The 26,787-nt window shown below is 45.6% G+C and overlaps 4 protein-coding genes across 5 annotated transcripts in view; 3 read left to right on the top strand and 1 right to left on the bottom strand.

Moving 5' to 3' along the window:
- The window catches only part of LOC105561695 (N-acetylglucosamine-6-sulfatase-like), a 36,748-nt gene extending 23,934 nt beyond the window's left edge, over window positions 1-12,814 (bottom strand). The window contains exons 1-9 of the mRNA XM_012011899.1: window positions 12,133-12,814; window positions 11,892-11,951; window positions 11,399-11,605; window positions 10,834-10,995; window positions 9,949-10,119; window positions 9,187-9,388; window positions 7,719-8,017; window positions 7,529-7,645; window positions 7,282-7,445 (exon numbers count right to left, since the gene is read on the bottom strand). Of these exons, the coding sequence (XP_011867289.1) occupies window positions 7,282-7,445; window positions 7,529-7,645; window positions 7,719-8,017; window positions 9,187-9,388; window positions 9,949-10,119; window positions 10,834-10,995; window positions 11,399-11,605; window positions 11,892-11,951; window positions 12,133-12,243 (1,493 nt within the window). The 5' untranslated portion in view covers window positions 12,244-12,814. The remainder of the gene's footprint in view (window positions 1-7,281; window positions 7,446-7,528; window positions 7,646-7,718; window positions 8,018-9,186; window positions 9,389-9,948; window positions 10,120-10,833; window positions 10,996-11,398; window positions 11,606-11,891; window positions 11,952-12,132) is intronic.
- A 595-nt stretch (window positions 12,815-13,409) lies between these two features.
- LOC105561693 (zinc finger RNA-binding protein) lies at window positions 13,410-23,713 on the top strand. Of its 2 annotated transcripts, none has more exons than XM_012011895.1 (11): window positions 13,410-13,524; window positions 13,879-14,039; window positions 16,466-16,807; window positions 17,228-17,794; window positions 17,908-18,621; window positions 18,697-18,988; window positions 19,063-19,250; window positions 20,312-20,460; window positions 21,835-21,930; window positions 22,019-22,139; window positions 22,411-23,713. In XM_012011895.1, the coding sequence occupies exons 1-11, from the start codon at window positions 13,475-13,477 to the stop codon at window positions 22,692-22,694; spliced, it is 2,964 nt and encodes a 987-aa protein (XP_011867285.1). In that variant the 5' UTR covers window positions 13,410-13,474; the 3' UTR covers window positions 22,695-23,713. The 2 variants fall into 2 exon arrangements, with proteins under 2 accessions (XP_011867285.1, XP_011867287.1); XM_012011897.1 differs by having other exon boundaries at window positions 13,411-13,524; window positions 17,339-17,794.
- A 1,756-nt stretch (window positions 23,714-25,469) lies between these two features.
- LOC105561692 (ubiquitin-like) overlaps window positions 25,470-26,787 on the top strand; it is a 3,939-nt gene continuing 2,621 nt past the window's right edge. The window contains exons 1-2 of the mRNA XM_012011894.1: window positions 25,470-25,601; window positions 26,719-26,744. Coding sequence (XP_011867284.1) covers window positions 26,725-26,744 — 20 coding nt within the window. The 5' untranslated portion in view covers window positions 25,470-25,601; window positions 26,719-26,724. The remainder of the gene's footprint in view (window positions 25,602-26,718; window positions 26,745-26,787) is intronic.
- LOC105561691 lies at window positions 25,608-26,712 on the top strand. The gene is made up of 2 exons (XM_012011893.1): window positions 25,608-25,800; window positions 26,126-26,712. Exons 1-2 carry the CDS (start codon window positions 25,677-25,679, stop codon window positions 26,320-26,322), a joined length of 321 nt encoding a protein of 106 aa, XP_011867283.1. The 5' UTR covers window positions 25,608-25,676; the 3' UTR covers window positions 26,323-26,712.

Below are 26,787 nucleotides of genomic sequence, written 5' to 3'. Positions count from 1 at the left end.
GGGTGGAGAAGCGTGCGGAAAGCGAGCGCGAGGGAAACGGACGGTAGGGACGCGGCAGAGGGAAAGAGAGAGAGAGAGAGAGAGGAGGGGAGGGGGAGAAGGCGAGAGGGGGAGGGTAGGGGTGAGCTTTCTACTCTTAATTAATTATTTCTGCGACAAACGCTGGCCAGCGGTGGAAAAAACGGGAGGGCGCGGGAACGCGCGCGCGGAGCATCGAAACGCCCGGTATTTTCCCGGCATTGACATTATCACTCCGGAGACGTGCCGCGGACTAATTTCCGATTAGGTCGAAGCGACGGCGTGGGCGCGTGTGAAGAAAAAAAACAAGCGCCAACCTTTCACCGACTCGTCCGCGCGCGCGCGCGCGGAGAGAAGGTATTCCGAGCTCGCGGCATTACGCGCATTACGTCCGCGTGATTTTCCTCGGGAAAAAAGGCACTTTCCGCAAACAAAGTGGCACTTTTCCGCGGCAAACGGGCGGCCGCGGAAGTAGCGGCAGCTGCGAGCCACGGGAGGCGAAGAGAGCTCTGGAGTGTGAGAGAAACCGGGGTGGAGAAAGCGCATACGATTACGCGCGCACGCGGGATATCCCGGGTGTGCTCTCCGGTATTTTTATTTACAGATCTCTTGACCGTATCCGAGCTGATTTTCCTCGGAAACTTTAATCCCCGCCTCCCCGATAATTCTTTAGGTAACGTTCCGCTTTGCGGATCGATCCTCGCCGCGGAAACAACGGGCGGCGCGAGAACTTGTTCTCCAGCGATTCAAACGCGTTGTGCTGTATTTTAAGCAATTCCCACGTTTCAGCAGAAACGAGATATAGATATTATCGCAAATACGTTTACAGCTAAATGATTAAAACGAATTATACATGGAGATCTCATATTAGGACCCTGTTATGCGATAGGGTCCCAATATGAGATAGCGGGGTTTGCCGCTAAATTAATATAGACATCGTCTGTTGGTTCCACCATGAATTTTTTTACCAGGTTGGCAAGTAGTTACTTGTAACGAAGTTACAGTTACTTCTTTTTCGGTAACTGTAACTTAACTCCGTTACCTTCTCACCATCTGTAACTGTAACTTAACTCAGATACATTTTAATAGTTACTTTATACATATTTTGAACCTCCACAGATCGCACGAAGCCTTTGCGCAGAAACGCCTTCATCAACACTGTACAATTCAAGTGCAGATGTGATATTTTTATTTTTATTGTAAAAAAGTTAATTGTAAAGTAACGACTCGTTACTTGTCGAGTAACTGTAACTGTAAGTCCCAGTCTACAATAGATGATTTAAGCCCTAAGCTTTAAGAAATTGGCCAATCACGGTCAAGTATGAGAAGAATGCGCGACTGTGATTAGTCAATTTCTTAAGGCTTAGGGCTTAAATCTCTATTGTAGACTGGGACTAACGCGTTACTTTTCACAATTGGTAACTTGTAACTAGTTACATTTTTAGTGGAGAAACTGTAACTGTAACTAAATGCTTCTATCAAGTAGCTTTCCCAACCCTGATTTTTTATAATACCCTTGGAGTGAAGTCGGTTTAGTGGAAAATTGATTGTTAGATCGTGTAATCGTTGCGGAAAAAGATTTGTGATTGAATTGGACCGTTGAAAACCTACTTTCTCATATTAGAACCCTATCTCGTAATAGAGGACTTTCGTCTATTATCGCAGGTATACCACTTGCGACCAATTCCGAGGGAAACCCACTTCTCCCCGTCCGCTGCCTCCGGAGCTTATCTCGCGCAATGCAGGCGATTCCAATACACCCTCCAGCTTATCGCGGGGTCCCGATACCTTTCTCTCGGGACGGTACACCGGGTGCAGTAGCAGTAGCATCCGCGGGCTTAAGCACTCGACGAGATCTTGGAAACACCTTGGGCTCCTCGCGCCGCTCGCTGCACGCACGAGTCTCGCGCTCGTTTCTCAAGTTACAAAACTCGGTCTGCCGTGCCCCGCCGTGCCTAAAACAATATTGGCGGGGACCGACCGCAGGAGGGGGCTTCAGCTCGGGGTTGGGCACATTAGATATTTATTTAAGGCCGCCCCGACACGGCCGCTTTGCTACTCGTTGGTACTCGACGACGGTATACGCGCGCGGGCGTACGTGTGCGTGTGCGCGCGGCATCGGCGGCGTCGAGTGCGCGCGTACGCGTGTGCGTGCGCGGCCGTCATTGACATAGGGTACCGCGAAGTCTTTGGCACTAAGTACCCCAAACTCGAAATGTTGACCCGGTTAATAGCTCCATGTTTGATTAGACTACTGTAGTTCATATAAGCCGGCGCACCGGTAATGCGAGTTTCATCGCGCGCCGCGGCGCATTTATGCAGAGATGGATCAGTAATTAAAGACGCGCCCTAACTCTCCCCTCTGCCCGCTTATCGCCCGCCCCCACCCCCCTCGACCCCTCCGCGCGCCGCGCTCTTTGGTATCGCGCGCGCGGAAAATTAGGTAAGGCTATAATTAGCCGATGGCGGAATCAATGCCGCCGTTTAACGCGCCGCGCACGAATAGCCACGTTGTAATGTGGAATCCAGCTGCCTTCGACTCCGGCGCACACCGTTTCCCCGAGAAAAGCGGTTCAGAAGTTTTTCAACTACGGGACGGATAACATAATCTACACTAAAGTGAAGAATGTGGAAAACAGCAAACAGTAATTGGAAAGAAAGTACAATTAACAATCGTACTGCATTAATATTGTCTTAAAAATTGTACTGTTTGTAGCTTAGGAAGAGGAACTCGTTTCTATTCTTGTACATTACTGCACAGTGACGGGCGGAGTGGTCGCGACTCTTTTTTAAAATGAGATTAGGGACTAATCTTTTTCATTTTTAAAAAGATCGGACACGCTCAAAATGGTGTCGGAATGGCCATCGAGTAAAATATTTCTCGGAGATGAAGATTTTGGAACGTAACTCAATCTAAATGCATGTTTCTAAACTCATTTTAAGAAAAGTGCCGCAGCCAGTCCATCACTGTGCCACAGTTTTCTAATCAAGAGACACGGCGGTAATAATGAAAGAATCAAAGAATTGGAAAAGTGTCATGACAAATACTCAACGCCAAGTTTCTTTGCGCGAAATATTTTACCTTTCTATCAAGTATGATAAAAGAATTAAATTTTGCAATAAGTACAAACTCGCGACCAGTTGGCGTGACGCAACACAGTACTACTTTTATAGCGAAAATAAATTAAAGTAGTATTATTTTGCACAACTACTTTGACACTTGATATTTTTTATACTCAATCACGAATCTTTTTCTGTAGCGTGAACTCGTGGAAAGTGAAAAATTTCATTGATAAATATTAAACTCAATGAAATTTTCTCACTTTTCACGATTATCTGTTTTCCACACCTTCCTCTTTTAGAGAAGACTAGATTTACATTATCCCAAGTTAAGAATTTTATAAGAATATTCTTCAATGTCGCCGGCAGTAATTAACAACGCCAGTGTTTCGTTGACCATGTCTGGCATTTTTTATAATAGTGGTCGAATTGGTGAGGACACCCGCCTGGAGTGTAGAGAAGTCCAGGTTCACGCCCTGGCTGAGGTAATGTTTTTCGCGATGGATTTTCTGTATTATTAAAAATGCCAGATATAGTCAAGAAAACACTGACGTTGTTAAAGATTTTAGATGGAAGTTTTCAATATTCCTGCCCGTTTGTTCAAGATAGGCCCTGACAATGTCCCCGTTTTAGCAATTATGATTTATGGTCGCGGATCTTGTTACGCGTTCAACGCGACCGTCGTCGCGAGGCCTCCCCGTCAGAAAAGAAGCGCTTCCACTCCGTTATTTTCCAATTCACTAATTTACAGTAAATTCGCATTTTCCGCGTTGCCGAACGCGAAGTGGAGGTCGCAGAGAGGAGTCAGGCCAAAGGAAAATCAGAGGATACGCTCCGCTTCGCGCCGGGGTTACACCGAAAGAGGGAACGGCTAATTATCGAATAACAAGGGACGCCATTTGAAGACAGATCACCGGGAAGCAGCGAGATTGTAAATTGCTTAGTTTTTAATGCGTCCGACGAACGAATTTTCAATCTCAAGAGAACCGAGGCCGAGGTACGTCGCCAGCTGCCAGTGTCGTCGCGATAACGACGTCGATCGCCAAATCGTTTTAACATTGCATAATATTACGATTATTATACAATATTGTAATTACATGATGCTATTATTAGGTAATAATCGTGAGATTGGAATTTTATCAAATTTCGAGAAACGACTGATCCACGGCGAATATAGGAAGATTGCAATTGAAAAACGCCTTTTCTCGAAAACTAAAGCGTCACGATGTCCTTTATACAGTAAAATTTATATGAAATGTATGGATGTGTTTGATATATATGTAAATCTCTTTTTAAAAGACCCATATACCATCGTCCGGCGATCTTTTCAAGACAGATCGATCCCTTTTGTAATTCTCCCTGCAATATAAGTGCAACTTGGCATAAGTATCTGCTAGAACCCCCGGATAGAGGGAGAAAGGGGGACGAAAGTAAAGCCTGGATCTACGGCTAGAAAGGCAACGAAAGCCATTGATCCTTGCCAACAAGGAGGCGATCGTTCGCTCCAACGATCAATAAACACAGAATGAAAGGTCTCGTCCGCAAGCCGACTCTTACACGTTTCAGCGGCGATGTAACGAAGATCACTAAACGCCCAATCGAGCGATCGATCGAGGATCGAATGATCCGCCAAAATCCCTGTACAATAGTATCGCTTGGCCCGCGTTGTGCCTTCCTGTCAGGAAAATACAACTCGGTTACATGTAGATCGCACACTGCATCGAATTGAGCTGCTATATAGTATCAATGAAATATCGATTCGCAGAAATCCGGGAAGAAATTGAAGGGACGGTTGTAAACAGGAGAAACATCTAGTCTTCCTGGATCTCGATTTCTCGAACGATTAACGTGTACAATTGTTTAAGAAATGATCTGCGAGAGAAAGGCCGGTATTCATAGTCGGATCTTATATTCAACATCGTCTTGAATTTATCCACAGCTGCTGTATGGAACATTTCGTTGGCTATGGCGTATCCAAAGATGATCTTTAAGACTGTCTTGAATATAAGATTTACTATGAATACCGGCCAAAGAAACACGATCGAAGGAAACTCACATCGCGGACTCGCTAACTACAGATTTTTCGGAAATTCAGATTTCTTAATCGCACGGTCGTTCATCAAATCCCTCTCATCCGTATTTCACACAAAAATCGAACCCCCCCCCCCCCCCCTGCGGCCCATTTTCGTCCATTTTCCACGGGTGAAACGGGCGGAGATGCAAATCTTGCGGAATAAGACCCGGGTTTTCTCCTTCTTTCGGCTTTGTCGCCGAGAACGGGCCGCAACTCCGCTAACGAATAATCTCAAAGACGATCTTCGCGCACGCGGCCGATAGATTCGTCGTAATGCCATCTGTGTAAACGATTAAACGGGCCCACGGGCCCGTGGCTACCGCCGTGGTCTACAAACATTTTGACGTTCATTCACGTTACGTGAAAGAGCGTCTCTCACGCTCCTTGACACCGAAAGGGGCGAATCCAGGACGCTTTGTGCGCCGGCACACACCAGCCTCGTCGCACTTTGAAGAATATTCGTGCGTGCGCCGGCATCTAACTATTCCTCGGTCGCATACGCACCGAGAGATACATGGTTCCATTTTTTTGTGTACAGCATATAGCTGTACATATACAAGAAATAATACATGAGAAAAGAAAACAGATTATAATTCATATAGTAAGGCGATGCCTTATTAAACTCATCGTCAGTTGATAAAATCAGATAGGAAATTTTCAGAACAGGGAGAGGCTTTCAATTTTCAAAGTAGGAAAGACGGCTTTTTGTTTAAAAAAATTTTTATCTAAATTTTTCTTCCACTGGGTCGAAAGAGCCTCACCTTAGTCTATATGTGATAAAAATTAAAGAAAAAAAATAAATTAATAAGTACATATAATTTATATAGAATAAGGTGAGGCGATTTGACTCACAAAGTTGACAAAATCAGATAAAAAATTTTCAAGGCAGGGAGAGACTTTTAATTTTCAATTCAAAATTACAAATAGTTTACCTTACAAATTCTTTTTCCCGAAAAGTATGAAATTAAATCGGATTTCAAAGTAGAAAAGGGCTTTTTGTCTTTAAAAACTTTTCAATCCAAATTTTCCTTCCACCGACAACAAAAGAATCCTACTTTACCCTGCATATAATAAAAATAAAAGCATTGACAATTGCACTTAACGTTCTCTACATATCACCAGTGTGATCCTTTAATTGTTGATCCGTTTCCATATAAATCGCATATATCTCGGTATCGCTTCTCCACGTACACCTGTGTCGCGCGCGATTCGAAATGGCTTATATCGCTTACACGTGAAATAATAGCGCGAGCAAGCTATCGAGTAGTCGGGGATCGTTGTTTCGCGCGCGTCGCGGCAAATCCTCGGAGGAACCAGAAACGTTTTAGCAATATAAATATGTACACGTCCGATATAGCCTCCGCGTTCTGTCTTCGGCGCTCGGCTTTTTTCCACCTCCGCCTTCTCTTCCCCTCCCCCATCTTTTCCTCCGCGAATATCGCCATTGCTATTCAGATATTCGAGACTCTCTCCGCGGGGCTTTAATAAAAATATTTGCTTAGAAAACAGTTCCGTCGCGGGGGGCGCGCCCCTCCCTCCCGAGCGCAAGGCGAGTTATTCTTATATCCAGATTCGCGGCATATTCTCCGACGGCGATTTCCATAAATGCAATAATTCGAAATAAGACAACTTTCGGCGCTCTCTTACTTCCGATCTAGAACGGACACTAGACAGGGTGATTCTTAATTATATGTCAACACCTCGGGAGGGGGAAATTTAGAGGCGGAAGCAGGCTTAAAAGGTTGCGTCATTCAACATTCGTTTAGGCTGCGTTGAAATGCGCTCGAGAAATCGTCAGAATTATTTTTTATAAAGATAAGGACTAAATCCGATTTAATTTCATACTTTTCGGGAAAAAGAATTTGTAAGGTAAACTATTTGTAATTTTGAATTCAAAAAGCTAACTTTCTGATATTACGATATTACGATGCACGAAAGAAATTACGTGCACGAGATAAAACAATGTAGTCGAAAGCAGAAATAAATTCACATAAATATATAGATGGACAACGTCATTTCTCTTAACGGGATATGTAGGTTGACTTAAGATACTTTGTTACATTTCATAACACACGCTTATGATAATATTTATAAAAAAAGTTAGGTAGGGAATAATAAATGTACATTACTCAAAATCACTTCCCGATCCTGTTAAAATGCAATCCGCTTTCTGACACACCGACATTTTCTTGAGATGTTTCCTGAATCTGTATCTCTCTTCTTCACTCATGGTATACCCGATATTCGTCATTTGGTACTCGTCAACGTTCATGTCGTAAGCCTCGACGAATTGCTGAGGAAGATAATAAAAATTCGGTAGCGCGCGAATAAAAATTCGGTAACACTGTCGAGTGTTAGGAGAAACGCGGCCGGTACCTGATTGTCCTCGAAGATGCAGTAGATGTTGTTGAAATGCGGCGAGACGCGACGGATGCAACTGAACGTGTTGTTCGCGGCGTCCTGACACTTGCACGCCATCTCCTTCTCGCACAGCTGAAAAAAAATACGACGCAACTTAACGTGGCAATTGACAGGGGCGAATTAAAAAAATACTCGGGAGACTTGCCGTGACGTTTAAATCCCTGTCGCTCGGACAACCGGACGACGCCGGCTTATTGGACTTCTCGCCTCTGTATTCTATCAAGACGGTGCGGTCTCTCAGCAAATCATGACTAGCGGAGAGCAATGTTGTACCGTCCGACGGAAACTTCAAATCGGCTATGTGTACAAGCGTGGCGAAGATATCCACGCTGCTGACCGGCGCGGAAATCGTAGACGGCTTAATTCCTGGACCGGATATCAGTAATGGGACTCGTATATCCGTTTCATAAGGCTGACGCTTATCCCTCGGCATGCTGAACTGTCCTGTCGAATTAAGGCACAAAAACATGTAGACAACAGCCATATTTTTAATATTAGAGAATCCCGATTGTGAGACAGGATTCTAATATGAGATAGCAGGTTTTCAACATCCAAAATCACAAATTTTTGGCAACTATCACACAGTTTAACAATGAATTTTTTATTCTACAGATTTCACTCCAAGAGCAATAAGTTCATAATGGAACCAACACATGATCTCTTATTAGGATCCTATCTCATAATAGGGGACTATCCTCTATTTATCGGTACAAGCGCGGTGCAAGACGAGCGCGTTTAAATTAAAAAAAATATATTACATATCGAGTCTTCAAAATAGTAGTGAAAATTTAAGACGGTATCATCGATTAAGAACACGATCAAAGTGCGAAACCTCATTACGGATACGATAGTGGCCATTGCGACGATTCAATAAACAGTTTATTTAACGAAATTATTCAGCAGGGAAAGCTACTTTATAAAAGTATCTAATTACAGTTACAGTTTTTTTTTCGCTAAAAATGTAACTAGTTACAGTTACTAAAAAAGTAACGCATCGTTACTTTGCAGTTATTTACTTGCAGTAAAAATAAAAATATCAACAACATCAGTGTTTTCTTGACCGTTTCTGGCAATTTTAATAATACGGAAAATTTTCTGTATTATTATACGGTCAAGGAAACACTGATGTTGTTAATTACTGCTGGCGATATTTAAGAATATTCTTATTAGTTAAAAATACCAAATCTGCATTTAAATTATTAAGTGTCGATGAAGCCGTTTATGCGCTTATGCGAAGCTTAATGCGATCTGTGGAGGTTTAAAAAATATATAAAGTAACTATTAATGTAATTATTAAAGTAGTTACTAGTTATAAAAAAAATGTAACTGAATTAAGTTACAGTTACAGACGGAGAGAAAGTAACGAGTTAAGTTAGAGTTACAAAATAAAACAGTAATTGTAACTGTAGCTTCATTACAAGTAACGAGTTACTTCTCAACCTTGTTATTCAGTGTTGAATTATTTTAATTTTCTAAAGAATCCTTCAATGTCTAAGCGACTTAACAAAATTTTTTGGCGAATCCAACGTTCTTTGTTCCCTAACGTTCCGTGCGGTTCCGCGTTTGTGTCTAATGTTTCAATATTATCGGACCCGTTGTCGTAAATCACCTACCAATGTGAAATCCATTGTCGGAGGTGTAAATAAAGTACGTGTCGTTCAAGAGATTCCGCTCCTTCAATAAGTCGTGCACGTTCTTAACAAGTTCGTCTACTGCCAACAAAGTTTCCCACCTTCTCCTGTACATCTCGTCTAATTTCGGCAATAGACTGTCCGGCAAAGGGTTCGGACCTTGCCTAACTAACCAATGTTTGTCCTATTTTTTTAAGAAATAAAGTCTACTTGAGACGACTTACATTTACGTCAGAGATTTCGGGATAGAATTCTACTCATAATTTTGTGTCTTAGATCCCCGGTTTCATCGATGTCGCTTAACTTGAACCTTAGCTTAAAACTCGGCTTAATTCATCCTTCGTCTCTTTCTAACTGTGGCCCTAGAAAGAGCTAAGGTCCGGTTTTTCCAACGTTGTTTAACTTTAAGCTTAGCTTAATTCGTTCTTTGTCTCTTTTCAACTATTATACTTTAGAAAGAGACAAACGCGAATAAACTAAGATTAAAATTAAAGCGACGTTTGGTGAAACCGGGCCTAAAAAGAATGAATTAAGCTGAAATTAAAGTAGGCGACGTTGATGAAAACGGGCTTCAGTATTATATGGTATCTATACTGGTGTGTGCTGATTTTAGATTTAAATTTTCCGTGTATCAAACGGCGACAAGAGCCTAAGTAGAATTCCGTTCTGATTCTCGGCATCAATTATACAGCCTAAAATGGGGGAAACTTAGGGAATCCGTGCAGCATTCAATCATTATATAACCTTGTCCACGGGCACATTAAAGTTCCGAGTTCTTTTCGCCTTCGTGCCGTTGTATCTCCCGTCGTGTCTGTTGGCGGGTGTAAATGGCGCATGAGGAGCTGGCGGTGCTAACACCATGAGGAAGGGTTTGTTACCGGAATACGCTTTGATGAAATCTACTGCCAGATTATTCTGAAATATATACATGGCTAACTCTTTTACTTACTTTTTTTTCGAGCAAATTCTACGTGGCGCGAGCTCAATTCCCTTGGAAAAATTTACTTTAAATGAAATTGAAGTTTTTAAAAGTAATCTTTCAAATCTAAGGGTTTACTTAAGGAAGCTACAAGTTTACTTAAGAAAATTTTGAGTAATTCTGGACATTTGAAGTAATTTTTTTAATAGCCAAGCCTGTCGAAGGTCCCGCCAGAGGGCCGCGCGGCTTAGCACTTTCTCGTAACCGCGCGCGGTATTATAAATTACATCACATACTTTTCACAAGTCATAAAGTTCTCCTTTAAATTCATAAAGTAAGTTTTAAGTTTACCTCAAATAAAAGTTTAAAGTGTCCACATTTACTTTTCATATTTCTTATTTTTCTAAAGTAAAATTTTAAGCTTTTCTAAGGTACATTTTACCAGGGGAAATGATTGTAATAAGAGATGAAAAGTTTGAAATTCCCGTGTACAATAAAGGGCAAAAACGGTGTTCGATTCGATTGATTTTTTTTTAATAAATTATTTAAAAATAGACTCGAGACGAAGCGGCTCTTTAGGAGACTGTTCGAAGAAACGGAGAAAGTAGAAGAAAGAATTGATGCAAGTTTTACTCGCTGTATCCGAACCAAATAAGGTTTTTGCCCTCGGTTGTATGTCGAGCGGGTCGAGCGTTTTTCGGGATACTCACGATCACGTCGGTAAGGTAATCGCTCGGGCTGTTGCCGTACTTTCTCTCGGTACCGTTTATGGATAACGAATAATCGTAATACCTCGAGTTTCCTACAAGACCGGCCCACCAGTCCCATCCTTCTGGCACATAAGCCGGGCCGCCGGCCTCCTTGGTTCCGTACTGTCGCATGCGCATTTATTTTAAAAGTGGTATTCGCAGAAAAGAACAGATGAATTTCGCAAATGGTAATCGCGGGAGAGCGACTTTCAAAAATTTTTTTATCTAACTTTTACGCTACTTTCCTGAACGTTAAAACTTGCTTAGCGCACAAACATATGTACGCGTAAGAAATCTGATTGGGTCATGAGTGCGTGCATAAGGAAATAGACCAATCAATTTCTCTACGCATATGCTTACGCGCCTATTACGCAAATTTGTCTCTGGATAGGCCCTAAGATTCCGAAAATTCGAAATAAATTAAGTCCTTCCGTAAAATTCAAACGGAATCGTGTCTACTCGTACAAGGTGGCGGGAATAAATTGTCCTCGGGGTCGACTCGAGCGGCCGCCGAGGAAATGTCTACCTGGTTCAGATATTTCCCCGCGTAAAACGTCGTGTATCCGACGACGTATTTCAAAAGGGTGGCGTATGTCAACACCTCGTGTTCGTCTTGCCACTGCGGGCTACTACAATTACCGGCGACGGAATTGTTCACCGTCAGATGATTGTGCTGGTATAGTCCGGTCAGGATGCTCGCGCGATTGGGGCAGCAGACCGGCGAGGCTGCAAACTGAACGGCGAATTCAGAGTACGAACATTTAATGAAAAGAATAATTTCCGCGTTTATTCCAAGATGGCGAAATCTGCCATCTTGGAATAAACGCGGCCAGAGCAGATTTCGTCAAATGCCCGCTACAAATTTTTAGGGCAGAAAGACCGCAGATTGCATACAGGAACTGATGTGTTCGACGTGTCGCCAGAAATGCAACAAAATCTGCTCACACAATTGAACCCGCTCAGTTTCCGCCGACAATCTGTTGACAGAGTCTCTGTCGCGAAAACAAAAGCCAACTCACGCAATTTGTAAATGTCGCGCCCCGACGTCCTATGAGATTCAGAGTGTTTGTCATCGGCGTCTAAAATAATAAATAAAATCAGGACGAGAACGAACATCCGAAGTAACGTTTTTCGTCAAAAATAACTGAAATCTTATTTCACAATTTCCTGCGTTTCTATAATAGATTCGTCGACATATTAGAACAAGGTCTCTATCTTATTTCTCTTGTTTCAAATTAATTTGGAGGAAACAGACGCTACCATGCCATCCAAAACGGAATCCTGATCGTCGGTAAGAATCAGCACGATATTCCTCGACGCAACCGACGACAGGTGCAATAATAAGGCGAAGACCGTCGGACCCATCTTCATTCGCACCGCGAGATCTCCCGGCGAAGTGCGGAAAGTGGCGAGTCAAGAGCTCGACATTACAACTGACAATTACCAACTGGTACTCGCGGACGGTGGAATTGGAAGCGCCGGCGGATATTCGCGAGGCGTACTCACTAAAAGTCGGCTCTCATGTAATCTCGCGCACAGCACACGCGGGCGAGTAGCAACGTGCGTGACCGATGCAGATTAACTGAGGCCGCGATACCAATTACAGTTTCGCTTCAACGTGCCAGGGCGTGGAATATCTCGCGTGTCTCAGGAGCAGAGCTGATACCGCGCACGCGAAGTCGTCGATAACGTCGCGATTTCCCTCGCGGACGAGGACGTCGGCGGCGCCCGCCAGATGGCGCCCGCGCTCCTCCCCCAATTACGCGCGTGCGCGAACGATTCTCGCGATTCTCCCATATCGCCTGGGCTCCACGCTACACGGGCACGGCGAGCGAGGCGAGCGCGCCGACGAAGCGGCAGCCCGCGCACGCCACGTACGCACGCACGAACGAACGTACGAACGCACGCACGTTCTCCCACCGGCGGCGAGAGCTCGAGCCCTTCTCCCCGCGCACACGCCCCGCGTACGTGCGTCCGACGCGCCGCGCCGTCGCGCGACGACGCGACGCGACGTGACGCGGACACGCGCGCGCGACCACCAGCCGCGAGATTATTTCTCCGGGCGGCGAGATCTCTCCACCGCTATCCACGCTCCACCTAGCCCCGGCGGCCCGGCGAATAGCCGAGAGACACGCAGTAAGTTTTGTCAGGCTCGATTAAGGGCCGCATACGCTCCGTCCGGCCCGGTCGTTTCTCCCCGCGCTGCCGCTCTCTCTGTCTCTTACTTCATTTCCTCTCTGTCTCGCTTTCTTTCTCTCGCATCACTCCCCCGTTCGTGTCCGTCTCTCGCGCGGCGTCGGCGGGCAGCAGGCAGGGTGCGTGAGCGCGGCGACAAGAAGGCGCGCGTTCCGCGCGGGCGCGGGCGTCTCGCGCGGAAGCGTAATGCATTTCGGGGGCCGCGCGCGCCGTTGCCGGCCGGCGGCTCTCGCGGAAATGGCCACCGAGGGCGCCACGCTCGCCGCCCGGCCGGCCAATCGGCGCCGCGCGCGCCAGCGCCGCCGCCGCCGCCGCCGCCGCCGCGTTCCGCCGTGAGCGCTCGTGGCACCGCCCTACGACACTTCCTCCATTGTCCTTCTTTCCGAGGTTCTCTCCGCGAGGAAGGATGGCTCAGAACAATTATTTCGGATTTACCCACGGCGGGACGCAGTATGGGTACGAAATCGCTTGCATTATCATTACCGTTAGGCGCCTGGCGCTAATCCGCGCGAGGACTCGCGGACGCGCGGCGTCCGCGGCGGCGGACGAGGAACCGGCCGCGCTTCCGACGACGGCACGCCGCCTGAGGGGGGCCCTGCCGGCTCGGCGGCCATTACTCTCGGCCGCCGAGCGATCTGGCGTCTCCGTCGAGCGTCTTCCCGCGGGCAGGAAAAGCCTCGCCTCGCCGGCGGACCCTCTCCGGCGGCGTCCGCGTCGCCGTCGCGACTCCTCGCGCGGGCGACCGCGCGCCCCGTCGGGACGCCGCGTGTCGGCCGTCATCATTCTCTCTTACCGTTTCTCGCAAAACAGGGCGACCAGCGCCGCATATCAGGCCGGCCAGCCGGGATACGCGGTAACGCCGGCGGCGACTGCTGCCACGTACACCCAGCGACCCGCCGCCGCCGCTGCGACCGGCTACGAGACCTATCAAGCGGCTGCCGCAGCCGCCGCGACCGGGACGACTTACGCAGGTGAGTTCGGCGCCGAGAGCCACGCTCGCCGATCGATCGTCCTGGGGGAGAGGGACGTGGCTAGATTCGAATCGTAGACGCGAACACGCTCGCGGGCCTGAATCATTTCTTTCTTTCCGTGATCTGGACGAGCGAGCACGCTCGTGGCTATCGTGGAGAAACGAAAATGCTGACTCAGGTGCGAGTGCAGCTCCACTCGCTGCACTCGCGCCAAGTTCTTTCCGCAAGCTTCCATGTCCTTCCAGTTTTCGATGGGCTGAATAGCTAACTGGAGTTTTTTTGTTTGAGAGAGAAAGAAACCACGCAAGAATATCTAAACTTATACCTGAGTTACATTCGTTTTAGGCGATACAGTAGGTCCTATTCTTCGTAACTAAATTGTACTAGTTTTTAGAAAAGTTGCACTTGCGACGTTGAATGAACGGCATATCTTCTAACCTAGAAGAAAGATTTTTTTATCCTGCGGGGTTGCGTCATCCCGCGCGAGTGCATTGTATAATATTACCAATTAATCGTCTGTAATTCTGCAATGTCTATTAGTTCGTCGTGGCTGTGTCGGCCCAGTGGTATGGGCCGGGAGCCATTATCAAGGACCAACAATAGTTTTTAAAACTCGCCTCTCTTCCTCCACACCAGAAGAAGAGGGAGAGAGAGAGGGGAGGGGTCTGTTCTTTTTACTCTGGTTTTCATTGACGGCGCTTAACTTCGATCTTGGTCCAATGCCCATTTCTACCAATGCAGGATAACTTTGATCTCGGTTTAACTTGCCTTTTGTCTTTTTCTGGTTTCGATAATTGGAAAAAGATAAAAACTTGGTTAAGCAGCGACTTGAATTAATCTGTGTTGGTAAAAATGAACCTGAATCATCCTGCGTCTCTTCCTGAAAGCCTGCGTCCACTTGGGCCAAGTTCTAGCACTGTGGACGCAGGCCTTAAGGAGACAAAAGGATGAATTAAGCTGAAGCCAGTGGCACACGATGCTTTTTTTGCTTGCTGGTTTACTTGCGAGCACCTTTGCCATATCATAGGTCCACTCTCTGGCGGCCCCAATCACGCGGTATTCCGCCATTACTTTACGCAGCAATCCAGCGGCGTATGTGTGTGCACGTACTGTAGTTGTATGTGCGGTAGTGTAGCTTTGATACATTTTCTCTCATTGGTCTGCCCAGAACAATGTCGGAGGCGCAAAAGGGATCGAAGCAAAACGGAGCAAATGACTGAGTGGACCTACTAGTTGTACTACGGCTATACTATGCCTTTACTGGCTGGTGAGAGCCAATCAGGATGCAATCTTAACTCGTCCGACCTATCACTTGGAATCCTGATTGGCTCTCACTAGCCAGCAAAGGTGCACGCAAGCAAAAGAGCATCCTATGCCGCTAGCTTAAGATCAAAGTTAAACGATGTTGGTGAAGACGCATTAACCGAGCTGACCGGTTCAGAGTTCCTCCTTTTCTTTCTACAGAGAGAAAAGCTGTAAAGCTGTAGAGAACAGACCTGGGCTGCTTTCGCGAGAAGATCAAAATGATCCAGATTAATATTTTGGAACATTCTTATAAGTCGCCAGAAGTAATTAAAAATAGGCAGTATTTATTGACCATGTCTGGCAAGTTTGATAAGAGTAGTATTTTCTAGGTGGAAACTATTGACGGAAAGTAGTGTGGCACAGAAAATTTAAACTCTAAATATGACCACATTTCTCCAACTTAAAACTATATTTAATTCCTTAGCTATTTTTCACTCTTGACCTGTTACTTATTTATTTATTACATCTTGACTTTCCCCTACTTTCAACTCTCTCAACCTTCCAAAACGTCTCGGAATCTCTTAGTCATGCTCGGAGTCTCGAGAAACCAACTCCTAGGCTCTCTCTTACACACACTGACTAACCGCACATCATTGTAAGTTCTAATTTTAATACGCCATACGCTTCGTCTAAACCTAACATTGAATACGAAAATGCAACACCAGGTGCAAACTTGACATTTATAACATTTTATTTCATGTCTTCATATTTTGTTTTTTTGTTAAATCACCAATTCTCACTCTCGATTAGTTCCATCACACTACTGATTGTAAAACTCTTGTACAAACATAGATGTAATTTTTAGATCGCTTGATAAGGGCCAAAAATTGTGGTCGAAACGTTGCGACTAACAACTGTATCAAACTTGCCAGACATGGTCAATAAATACTGCCTAGATCCAGATTAAAATGACCTTATGCTCTGATCGTCAAATCTGAAATTTCATAGCGTCACATTGAAATTTTCTTCAATGAAATTTCAGATTTGACCAATCGTAGCAAAAGGTCATTTTGATCTTTTCGCGAAAACAGCCCTGTAGACTCCGGACTAGTGCAGTTAATTGAGCTACAAAGAACAGACGTTACAACGGCAGTCGTGTCACCGTATGTTTCTCCTTGCAGCTGCAAATGCTGGCACCGTAGCTCAGACCTACGACTACGGCTACGGACGAGCTGCACCGGCGGCCACGTACGACGCGACCAAGACTTATTACCAGCAACCGGCGGCCGCCGCAGCCACGTACACCACCACTGAGACTCACTACCAGGCTACGAAACCCGCTTACAGCACGACCAGCGCCTACACAGGCACCGCTAGACAAGCCACTACTACCGGGCAGGCTAAGACCTATCAAGCCTCCAGCACAGCTTATCAGCAGTCGAATCCTACGCAGAGCGCCACTTACTCGTCGGGATACACGGCTCCGGCTACGCCCGCCGCCACTCCGTCGACCGCGACAAATAGTAAGTGTGCTCACCGCTTGTACACTCTTAAGTTTAAGTATCTTCGGTCCTCTCTTGACCACTAACTGTGACGTAGAAACTAATAACATGAAATTGATCCTCTCACGATACGCGTATGAACAAAAGAAAATGAGCCAGAGGCAAAAATCTCGCAGAGCTCTGCTAGCATTCTCGACTGTGAGCAACGGCTCGAGGATTTAGCAGTAGTCAGAAATTTCTTTTCGTCCGCTCCCAAGTACGGAGCGCGTTCTCGAGTACGTCCAATTTCCCCGTCGGTGTTTCGTCATTGTGGTTCGTCTCTCGATGCATCTTGTGAAATGAGTATAATAGTAAAAAGAAAAGAAAAATTTTGTGCCGCGCAAAAGTACAAATGATTTTGGGCCCCTCCAAAGTTTGAGGTTTCAATTTCATTTCCCTTAGAAACGGCGAACACAACGTATTCCGGCTACGACGCAGCGCTATATAGCGCTGCGACTATGTATGTAGCCCAACAGAGTGCAAACAGCAATTCCACTAACCAGAAGACTGGAGGTTGGCAGGGCTACGGACGGAAGGGATTCGGCGCCGGCGGTGGAGGGATGAAGGCAATGCGGCCCAAGCAGCCTCCTAAGCCTCAGCAACTGCACTATTGCGATGTCTGTAAGATCAGCTGCGCCGGGCCACAGACCTACCGTGAGCATCTCGAGGGGCAGAAGCACAAGAAGAAGGAGGCCTCCCTGAAGGTACCGCAGCAGCCGCCAGCGCGTGGAGCGGGCAACAGTCTTCGATGCGAACTGTGTGATGTCACTTGTACCGGAAACGATGCTTACGCCGCTCACATAAGGGGTGCTAAACATCAGAAGGTTGTCAAGTTGCACACCAAGCTTGGCAAGCCTATACCGAGCGCGGATCCGACTGTCCTGAATCCAAAGCCAGCAGCAGCCGCGAAAGCTGCGGCTACCAAGAAGCCGACGGTTACAGCTACGCCTAAGATCAACTTCGTCGCCTGTGAGTAAATCCTCGCGTTTCTTCCCGTTACAAGAGTCTTACCAAAAGTCAGCGATATTTCGCGAACGTTTTCTAAGATTTATAAAGCATTTGTATTTCTGCGAATGTTTCAGCTGGCAACTTGGGCACGGTGAACCAGAATCAAACTGCAGAAGTTAAGCAGGAGGAACCGGCTACCGAAGAAGCCGTGGAGGAGGCCGCGGTCGATGAGAAAGACATTCAGCCGGTCGGCCAGGAGTACATCGAGGAGAACAAGTCCGAGGACGGGAAGATTATAAGCTTCAATTGTAAACTGTGCGAGTGTCGGTTCAATGATCCCAATGCCAAAGACATGCATATGAAGGGTCGCCGTCACAGATTCGCCTACAAGAAGAAGGTCAACCCCGATTTGGTCGTGGACATGAAACCGAGTCTTAAGCAGCGCAAAATGTTGGAGGAGAAGCTGCGTAGGCAGCAGATGCGCGACGAGTATCTACGTCGCCGGGAGGAGATCAATCAGTTGGGCCCTATGGGACCCATGATGGACGAGGAGATGATATACTGGGAGGAGAGGCGCCGCTACGAGGAGGAGTGTGAATATTACGAGTGGTACCGACGATACGGACGTGGGCCGGGCGCTCCGCCGATTCCGCGTCCGTTCCAAGGACCGCCGCCCATAATGATGTTCCCGGGACCGCAAAGACGGCCGGACTCGTCGGACGATAAACATGTATTGGCTCACCACACGACTATCTATCCCAAGGAACAAGAACTGTTGGCGGTCCAGAAAATAGTTTCCCACACGGAGAAGGCATTGAAGTTCGTGTCGGATGCCTTGGCTGAGGCTGGTGAGTACTTTTCGAACTTGCGTCTTTCGCAAACTTTTGTGGATTACATGGATTACACGGATGCGTTACTCGCAGGCAAAAAGAGCACTCCTGCCAGTGCCAACGCTACTGCGGCAGCAACGGTTCCGGCCAGTGCCCCGCAGGCGAACGCCGACGCGTTGAAGAAGGACGAGGCCGACAAGAAGAAAGCGATGACGCCACAAAAGGAGGATGGTAGCGACGGGAATCTATTCTCGTTTCAGAAGGAGAAAGAAGATTCTAGGATACTGCGTGGCGTTATGCGCGTTGGAAACTTGGCCAAAGGACTGTTGCTATCCGGAGACAATCACGTTTGTCTCGTTGTCTTGTGCGCAGAAAAACCTACCAGGTATTTCGGATGATTCCCTTGCGGTAAACCGGCAATCGCGCGTACATAACATACAAGTCTGCTCGTTTTTGTAGGACATTGCTCAATAAGGTCGCGGAGATTTTGCCCGGTGAATTAAAGAACGTAGCTCCTGAGGAGACCTACAACGTCGGGAAGCATCCGGAATCCGCGGCTCTGACAGTCTCAGGCGGTACCGTCACCGTCAGCGTGACCCTTACCAGTCCCTTGATGCGCGAGACTCCCAAGGCGATCCCGGCAGCAGGTGATTTCATTGTTTCGCATTTTTACGGTGGCCAAGAAAAGGATAACTACGAAGGCGATGCGGGGTTTTTCTGCCGGAATTATGCACCTCTTTTTTATTTTCATGCCGTTTTCTCGATCTACTCTGCGATTTGTACATTTAGTTTGTTCTTTTCATGGCCCGGAAGATTTTCTGTAAGTTTTTTTAAGCACCAGGACGATGCGGGGCAGCCAAGGACGATTCGCCGGTTGCCAGTGTACATAACGCTCTAACATAAAGTTAATTTCCTCTTCGATATAGCTGCGTGTCTTAGTGTGTCCACGACCGAGTCCTCTTTGTAGAAATAATTTCCGACCGTAAGAGTACGTCGCAAAAACGATACTCGAACGTTATTGAGACAAATTTGACAGAAAGGAGAGCGTAAATCCGATACGCGGTTAGAAAGCAGTCTCCATTGTCGCGCGTTATTTCATTTACAGTAGCGATTTGTAATGTAACTTTCTCTCGAGAATGAATATTCGAGCTAGAGTCTCTCTCCATCGACGAACGATACCAACGAGAGATTTCATTGAACGTGGACACGCTTGCGATAGGAGGAAACAACGCTGAGGCAATCTTAAAACTATGGACTTTTTGATCATGCATAAAAAAAGACAGAAAATCCCTCTGACTGTTATCGAATGCTGTACGCGCATTCTGCGATGTGCACTACGTACCTCTGAATCTTAACCGACCGTTCTATCGGCATCGGTGCTACCTACCTTTTAAGCGGATAGAGGTGAGACTACCGATGCTGATAGGAATCGTCGAGCGTTCTTGAGCGGCAGAGAGAACGATCTGAGAAAGAACGTTTCCACGGGGGTGCATGAACTCGGTGCATTGCAAAACGTACTACATTCGATCAGGCTTATGTATATTTCTTTTTTCACGTTGGTATTTATCACGGGTATGGCCCACAATTTAAAGGTGCTTAAGTTGAAACGAAATATTAATAGAGCGAGGGAATACCTAAAATCTCTGGGCATGATCAAACACTCTAAGTGTTGTCTAAGCGTGTTGTGCTTTCTTTGTTGGAATCTCAGATAATGCTGGACAGCAGCAGCAGGAAGCTGCTCAACTGCAAACAACGCCCGCGGCCCCCACCGTGACGAAACCAGACCCACCAGATGTACTTCCCAAGGCTAAGTGTTTGGAGGCTTTAGCTGCACTCAGGCATGCCAAGTGGTTTCAGGTTTGAATCCAACAACTCTCAGTTCAAGAAACTCGAATTGTCGGTGCCACGTTCTCGTTTGGCGCTATGTAACAAAGTATTTTCTTTTATTTTCTCCTGACGAAGAAACGCGAGACGCGTGCAAGTTGTCCTTTCTCTCTCTCTCTCTCTCTTAAGACAATCTATCGAGTCAAAACAAAACAGACCCCCTCCAGAAAAAGAAAGAAAGAAAAAGAGAAGAAAGCAATCTTAGAGACTTCCAGCCTTGTGACACGGTTTTATTTTTTATCATTAACCGACCCGTCGTCGACACGATTCTGTCTGAATTGCTTATTTGATCACGTTCGATGTTCGTCCGTTTCCATATCCGCTGAATTTTCAAACGCACACGAACCAGTCGGCTTTGCCCACTGTATTCTCCTCGTCGAGTCTTGGATTTTACGTTTGCGTTTCGGACTGCCGTTTATCACTTAAATATGATTTGAAGAATTGGTCCGAAATAGTTGCGACACACATGGGTAACAGTGGCATCGTCCGTACGTGGGAGAGTAAGCTAATCGCACATCGAACATGCGATCAGATATATTATCAGGCAAGAAATCCTCTGCAAGTAAGCAACATGTAAATGTGTATCTCGACAGTCACGCGCAAATGCTGCTAGATGCATTTACATCTGCTTGGCTTTGAAATCTTCAACATCCAGAATAATAGCAACCGTTCTGCCGAAGGCCGTTCGCAAATTCGAGTTACAGTTCATTTGTTCTCCCTAGAATGAATGTGAAATTTTCTTTATTTTCTTTACTAATGCAGATCGCTCGATTGCTTTACGGTGCCACAAGCATAAATTCATTATTCTGGATCGTCCTTAATGCGTTGTAGCCTAGGCTGCGTCTGTTCTAGGTCTGTCTTAACTTGAAAGCAAATCGACAAACAGTACAGCTTTTGTGAGATTATGTATTTCGTTCCATTTTTGTATTATGACAATTTATGTGCGTTAACTGCACAGCTTTGGAGATTAAAAGAGACAGACAAGCACAAACACACAGTAGCGCGTCATAAGTGTACCGGGTGTTTCTGTAGATTTAGAGTCGAGTCCTAAGTTGCTTTTCAGATGTATTATACGTATGCACAGTTTCCTTGAGATCTATGAGCTCTGGCTTTTTTTTTAATTATTACGACAGGGTACTAACGTCTAGGAAAGAGTGATCGATAAACACCCGGTAATATTGATATGGGCTAATACTATTAGGGGCATTAGGCACGAGGCTGGGAGGATAGCTAAAGCCCACACAAAGCAAAGTCGAAGGGTAGTTTAGGCCGTCTCCAGAAGGGAGCCAGTGCATCTGTTGTGTATATTAAAATCGTCCTTTTTCAAATGTCAATCCTGTTCAACAGGCTAGAGCCACCTCGCTGCAGAGCTGCGTTATGGTTATCCGTATAATGCGTGACCTGTGCAATCGTGTGCCAACATGGGGTCCGTTAAATCCTTGGGTAAGTGTACGAGCGTGCACATCTCTCGTTAGCGCGCGCTCTCTCACCATTTTCCGATTCTCAATAACTCGCTTTTCACTGCGTACAGGCATTGGAACTGTTGACTGAGAAGGTGATTAGCACTGCGGGAGGCCCTCTTAGTCCCGGTGAAGCCCTCAGAAGACTTCTAGAATGCGTAGCTGGAGGAATATTGCTACCGGGTAGTCCAGGTAAGCTTTCCAGCCCTCACTTGCTATCACGTTACGATATTTTTATCAGTTTTCTACCTTCAAATGATGAAACAAGATGACGAGACTGAGCGTATTGCGGAGGTGATTTTTGATTTCGTGTACAAGTATTTTGTTCTCGTTTATCATGATCGCACATTCCGCTATGCGCGCAGATGATATGGCAATCTGATCCAAATTGTACAGCTGTGTAGTATCGATTCGAAGATAATGCGCGGCAATCAATGTTGAGTCATAAATGTCTTAATCTCAGGATTATCCGATCCGTGCGAGAAGGAGCCAGTTGACGCGATAGGAAACATGACGTCTCAACAGAGGGAAGATATTACCGCGTCCGCGCAACATGCGTTGCGACTAGTGGCGTTCCGTCAGATTCACAAAGTCCTAGGTATGGAACAACTGCCGCCGCCGAAATTCAAGGGTCGATTCGCCCGAAAGCGAAGACGCGACAACAGCAACGGAGAGGGCACGGACAGTGAGGCTTCGAAGAAGGACAAGAAGGCGGAGGAGATCAAAATGGAGACAGACTCCAAGTAGAAGATCTACCAAAAGATTCGTACCGCGATATACGAATTACCTATTAACTTATCTAGCATAAGAGAAGCAGTTTTTTTCCCCGCCGTGTCAGTTGCTGCTTGTTTAGGAGGAGAAATATCTTCGAATAAGGACAAAGCCATGGAACGGTTGACATTTGTCACGATTGTAAGGGTATGCGTAATCTGAGAAATGATGAAAGATTGTAGGAAGATATGAGACGCGTTTGTCGAGCTACAATAGCGAGCGCTCTTTGTCTCCACGTCTCTATCGCGAATTGTTTTTTTTTCATGACAATGATTATTTTTTTTTTCTCCCACGATGTATTCGAACATCATGTAATAAACGTGTCACAAAATGAATAGCGCTATGTTAGACAAAGCTTCGATTGACTTGATCTAATTTTCTTGAAGAAACGTGATACGATTAGTTCTGATATTAGATTTGTATCTACGAGACTGACGGACGCGTTCATTGAATTTCGGACAAGTTCCGATTTGTCTCGGTTAGGCGGTCAGTAAGAACAGGAGGAATCTGAACGAACCAGTGGTAGTAGACGACGAACATTTCTAAGTTTGAAGTTAAGGGTAGGCAATAGATTATATTGAGATTTCGTGTGTATGTTGTGTGTGTAGTCAGTACGTGTAGGAAATATATCTTTTCTCTTTCTCACTTCTGCACAAAGTGACAACCATTTATGATGTATGCTATTGTCACGTACGTGACTCACGCAGAAAATAGCGACGAAGAATATTTATAACTCGACAACTTGGATGATGCTTGATGCCCCGATGCGGAGTATGTGCACGTGTTAACGTTTTTTCTTCTTTCTTTAACACGATCACTAAAATCATTTAGTTTCATTTGCAGATTCTTAATCGACGCCAGTCGAGTTGAAACCTAAACATTTCAACTTTCAGGCACTTTTCCTTCATTTAAGCGAATTTCTTCCGACTTTTGTAGATTTTCTGTTCTATATTTTTGAATGATCATTGAATAAAACGAACATGTGTACGGTGAAACTGCGGGCTTATGATATTTCTAATTGTGAGAATTAACATGCTGGTTTCCCTTGATATTGCTCCTTTCCTTTTCAACAGTGTTTTGTTCACAGGTAAAGGCCAACGTACCCATGGTTTATCAGTTATTTTTCGAACTTGAAGTATTTGAACATGATTTTATCTAAGTTTTCCGCTGATCGTCCTACGACAGTTTCAGTAAATATTTTCGCGAGAAAGGAGGAAGATCGCTCGAGGCGCACTTTGTAAATTTGAAGATAAGCAACAAGGTCGCCCTCCGAAAAGAACAATACGCACGCGTACGATCGATTAACGTGGTATCTTATTTTCGTGCGCGATATTGCGTCAGTTGCAATCGTTAGAACTGCGACTTGCGCTTATGACTCGGCAGTTCTGCGAATCCAATTTTGCGACATGCTTTCGCGGCCTCGTGACCAACGTGCGTCCGATTTATAGGATTAAGACTCAAAAATACTCTCCCCTCCACTGATAACGAAAACGCACTCAAATAGCATGAACATTCATCGAAACCACTCTTGTGGAATTGTTGAGAGAAGTAACTTATAGTCAGCGCTAAATAATTTCTCACCCAAGGACTTTTTTTTGCATAATCAGCTTGCGCAATATTTAAGAATTGCATCATCTCGTGCAATTAGCGTCTCATTAACGATATTGAGAGGAGAAATATCGTTGCGGATAAATAAACGTGAGAATCGTTTCCCAATGCCGAGGTTCGGGTGAAATTATAACGGTATCCGCTAAAAGGGGACAGACGTATACGCATACAGGGAGTCGTAAAATAAATCGCCGCATCTCCCTTGCTCGGCTTTCGTCGTCGACCTGCCGTCAGATTCAGCTTCCTCGATCGACGTCGATTTGGATACTATTTCGACGTAGATCTACGAGCCATTTCTCGTCGGGGAGCGTCACAGATTCTGTCGTCAATCTGTTGACACACTTAGCATCCAAGATAACAATTTTTGCGCGCAAATTTTGCTCGTCTTATGCGTGCAAATTTCTATGAGATTTGCCAGAGTTTTGTCCGTAAAGTATGTTTAGTCTGTGCTTTTGCACACAAGTGGCTGGCTCATGTATTAACGTATAATTTTGCGCGCAAATATCTGTCGACTCACGTACAAAAATGGCTCGACAACGCACGCAAAATTCTATCAAAGTGCGTCGTCATAATGTTTGCGCGCAAAGTGTTTTCTGGGTTATTGACAAGGTTTCATCATAATCGCAGGTCGGGATGTCGACTCGCTCAGGCCCGAGTTTTCATTCTCTGGTCGACTGTTAGCCACCAGTTAGTCGACCTTATCTTCCTTTATATAGTATCGCAAAAGAGACGGAGAATTAATTAACCTCTGGTTGACAGTTAACCAGAAGTTAGTCGACTCTCTATCTTCTTCTATATTATCATAAGTGGCAGAAAATTGTCGACCCTTGGGACACAACCCAGTCCCGAGATACACGCCTCTTTCAAGTACGTGGTATTCGTTCGCGAGGAAATTTATCACCTCTCGCGAGACAGGGCGATTAACTTTGCGACGCTCTGTATGCATACATATAGAACGATGCAGAACGATCTTCCAGAGTGTTCCCTCGTTCTTTGTGTCGATACAGGTTAGTCATAGTGCTACATCGGCCCAGTGACGCGCTCCGACGGGCCAATCGGCGGGCGTCGTCGACGCTACTTGAGCCAATCGGACAACGGGAGCTGAACGGCTGAGTCATGCGCAACGTCAATTGGGCACGATGTATATAAAGTGAGCTCGCGTCACTCCCTGGTTTAGTACTTGTGAGTTCGACCAGAGAAGCGTACTTGTTCCCACGACAGTTCCTCAAGTCGTTCTACGTAAAATACAGGCAACGAGAGGCTTTCAAACAAAAGGTATGCCCGTCAGACTTATTAACAAAAATATCTGATCGCGAATTTTCGGCCAAAAACTTGTTTGCGCGTGTAAGGATGGGTAATAATAATGATGATAATCGTGAAATTTGTACGCTACGTTTAAGGCTAGTATTACGTTTGTCGTGCGACAAATTGTTCAAGCATGTCGACTGGCTGCAAAATAGACAATTTCTAGAAGGTTAAGACCTTTACGAGCTATTCAATTAGTTGATCGATACATTTTTCAGGCGTGCTGATTGGCAAAATAGAAAGTTTCGAATGACTCGAGAATTTTTCTATTCTGCAACCAGTCAACACGCTTGGGAAATTTGTCGTACGACTCATTTAGTCGTAGTTACATTGTAATAGCCCAACAAGTCGCGGTTTTGGCACAGACGAGCGATTTCTCCGGGTGCGCGCAGTATCGATTTTTCCGAGTCTGTTGCTAGGCGGAAATTGACCGCGGTGTTACGGCGATCGGAGCATATTTCGTCATTAGTTTTCCGAATTATTCCGAAATTTAGTCGAGAAGTCGGATCGTTCCCGCGGCAGCGCGAGGAAAAATGTAGGAAACGCGCGGAAAACCTTCAGACCAATCCAAAATATCGGCCCTATTGTTCCTTTATCTCCGTACATCGAAATGGCGTCGAACGCCATCCGAGCAACATGGACAGTCAAAATGGCGGTCATTGATTTTACTGCGTCACATATGCAGCTTTGAGCTCGTCGACAACTTGCTCCGCCTATGGCTATTAATATAAAATTTTATACGACTTCTTGCCCGCGAAGGTAAACGCGGTTTACCTTCCTTTAGGTATGTTGGTATCTGCAATTTCATTTTTATCCGTGCCCTCGTGTCGTAAATAATTAGATAAATTAATAATTTAAGTTAATTCTTTCGTGACATTCGAAATGTAAATTTCTGTATAACATGAAATTTTATGCGGTTTCTTGCCCGCGAAGGTAAACGCGGTTTACCTTTTAGGTATGTTGATATCTACAATGTGACTTTATCCGTGCCCTCATGTTGTAAATAATAGGAATTGAACTGATTTAAGTTAATCTTTTCGTGATATTCGAAAGATAATCTTCTATATAACGTGGACTTTTATTGCAGAGCACCATGCAGATTTTCGTGAAGACGTTGACTGGGAAGACCATCACTCTTGAAGTCGAGGCTTCCGAC

Source organism: Vollenhovia emeryi, unplaced genomic scaffold (genome assembly GCF_000949405.1).
Source record: "Vollenhovia emeryi isolate VEMERY1.0 unplaced genomic scaffold, V.emery_V1.0 DF939203.1, whole genome shotgun sequence".
Lineage (NCBI taxonomy): Eukaryota > Metazoa > Arthropoda > Insecta > Hymenoptera > Formicidae > Vollenhovia > Vollenhovia emeryi.
Note: the sequence above shows the minus strand (reverse complement) of the source record. Positions and strands in the feature narration are given on the sequence as shown.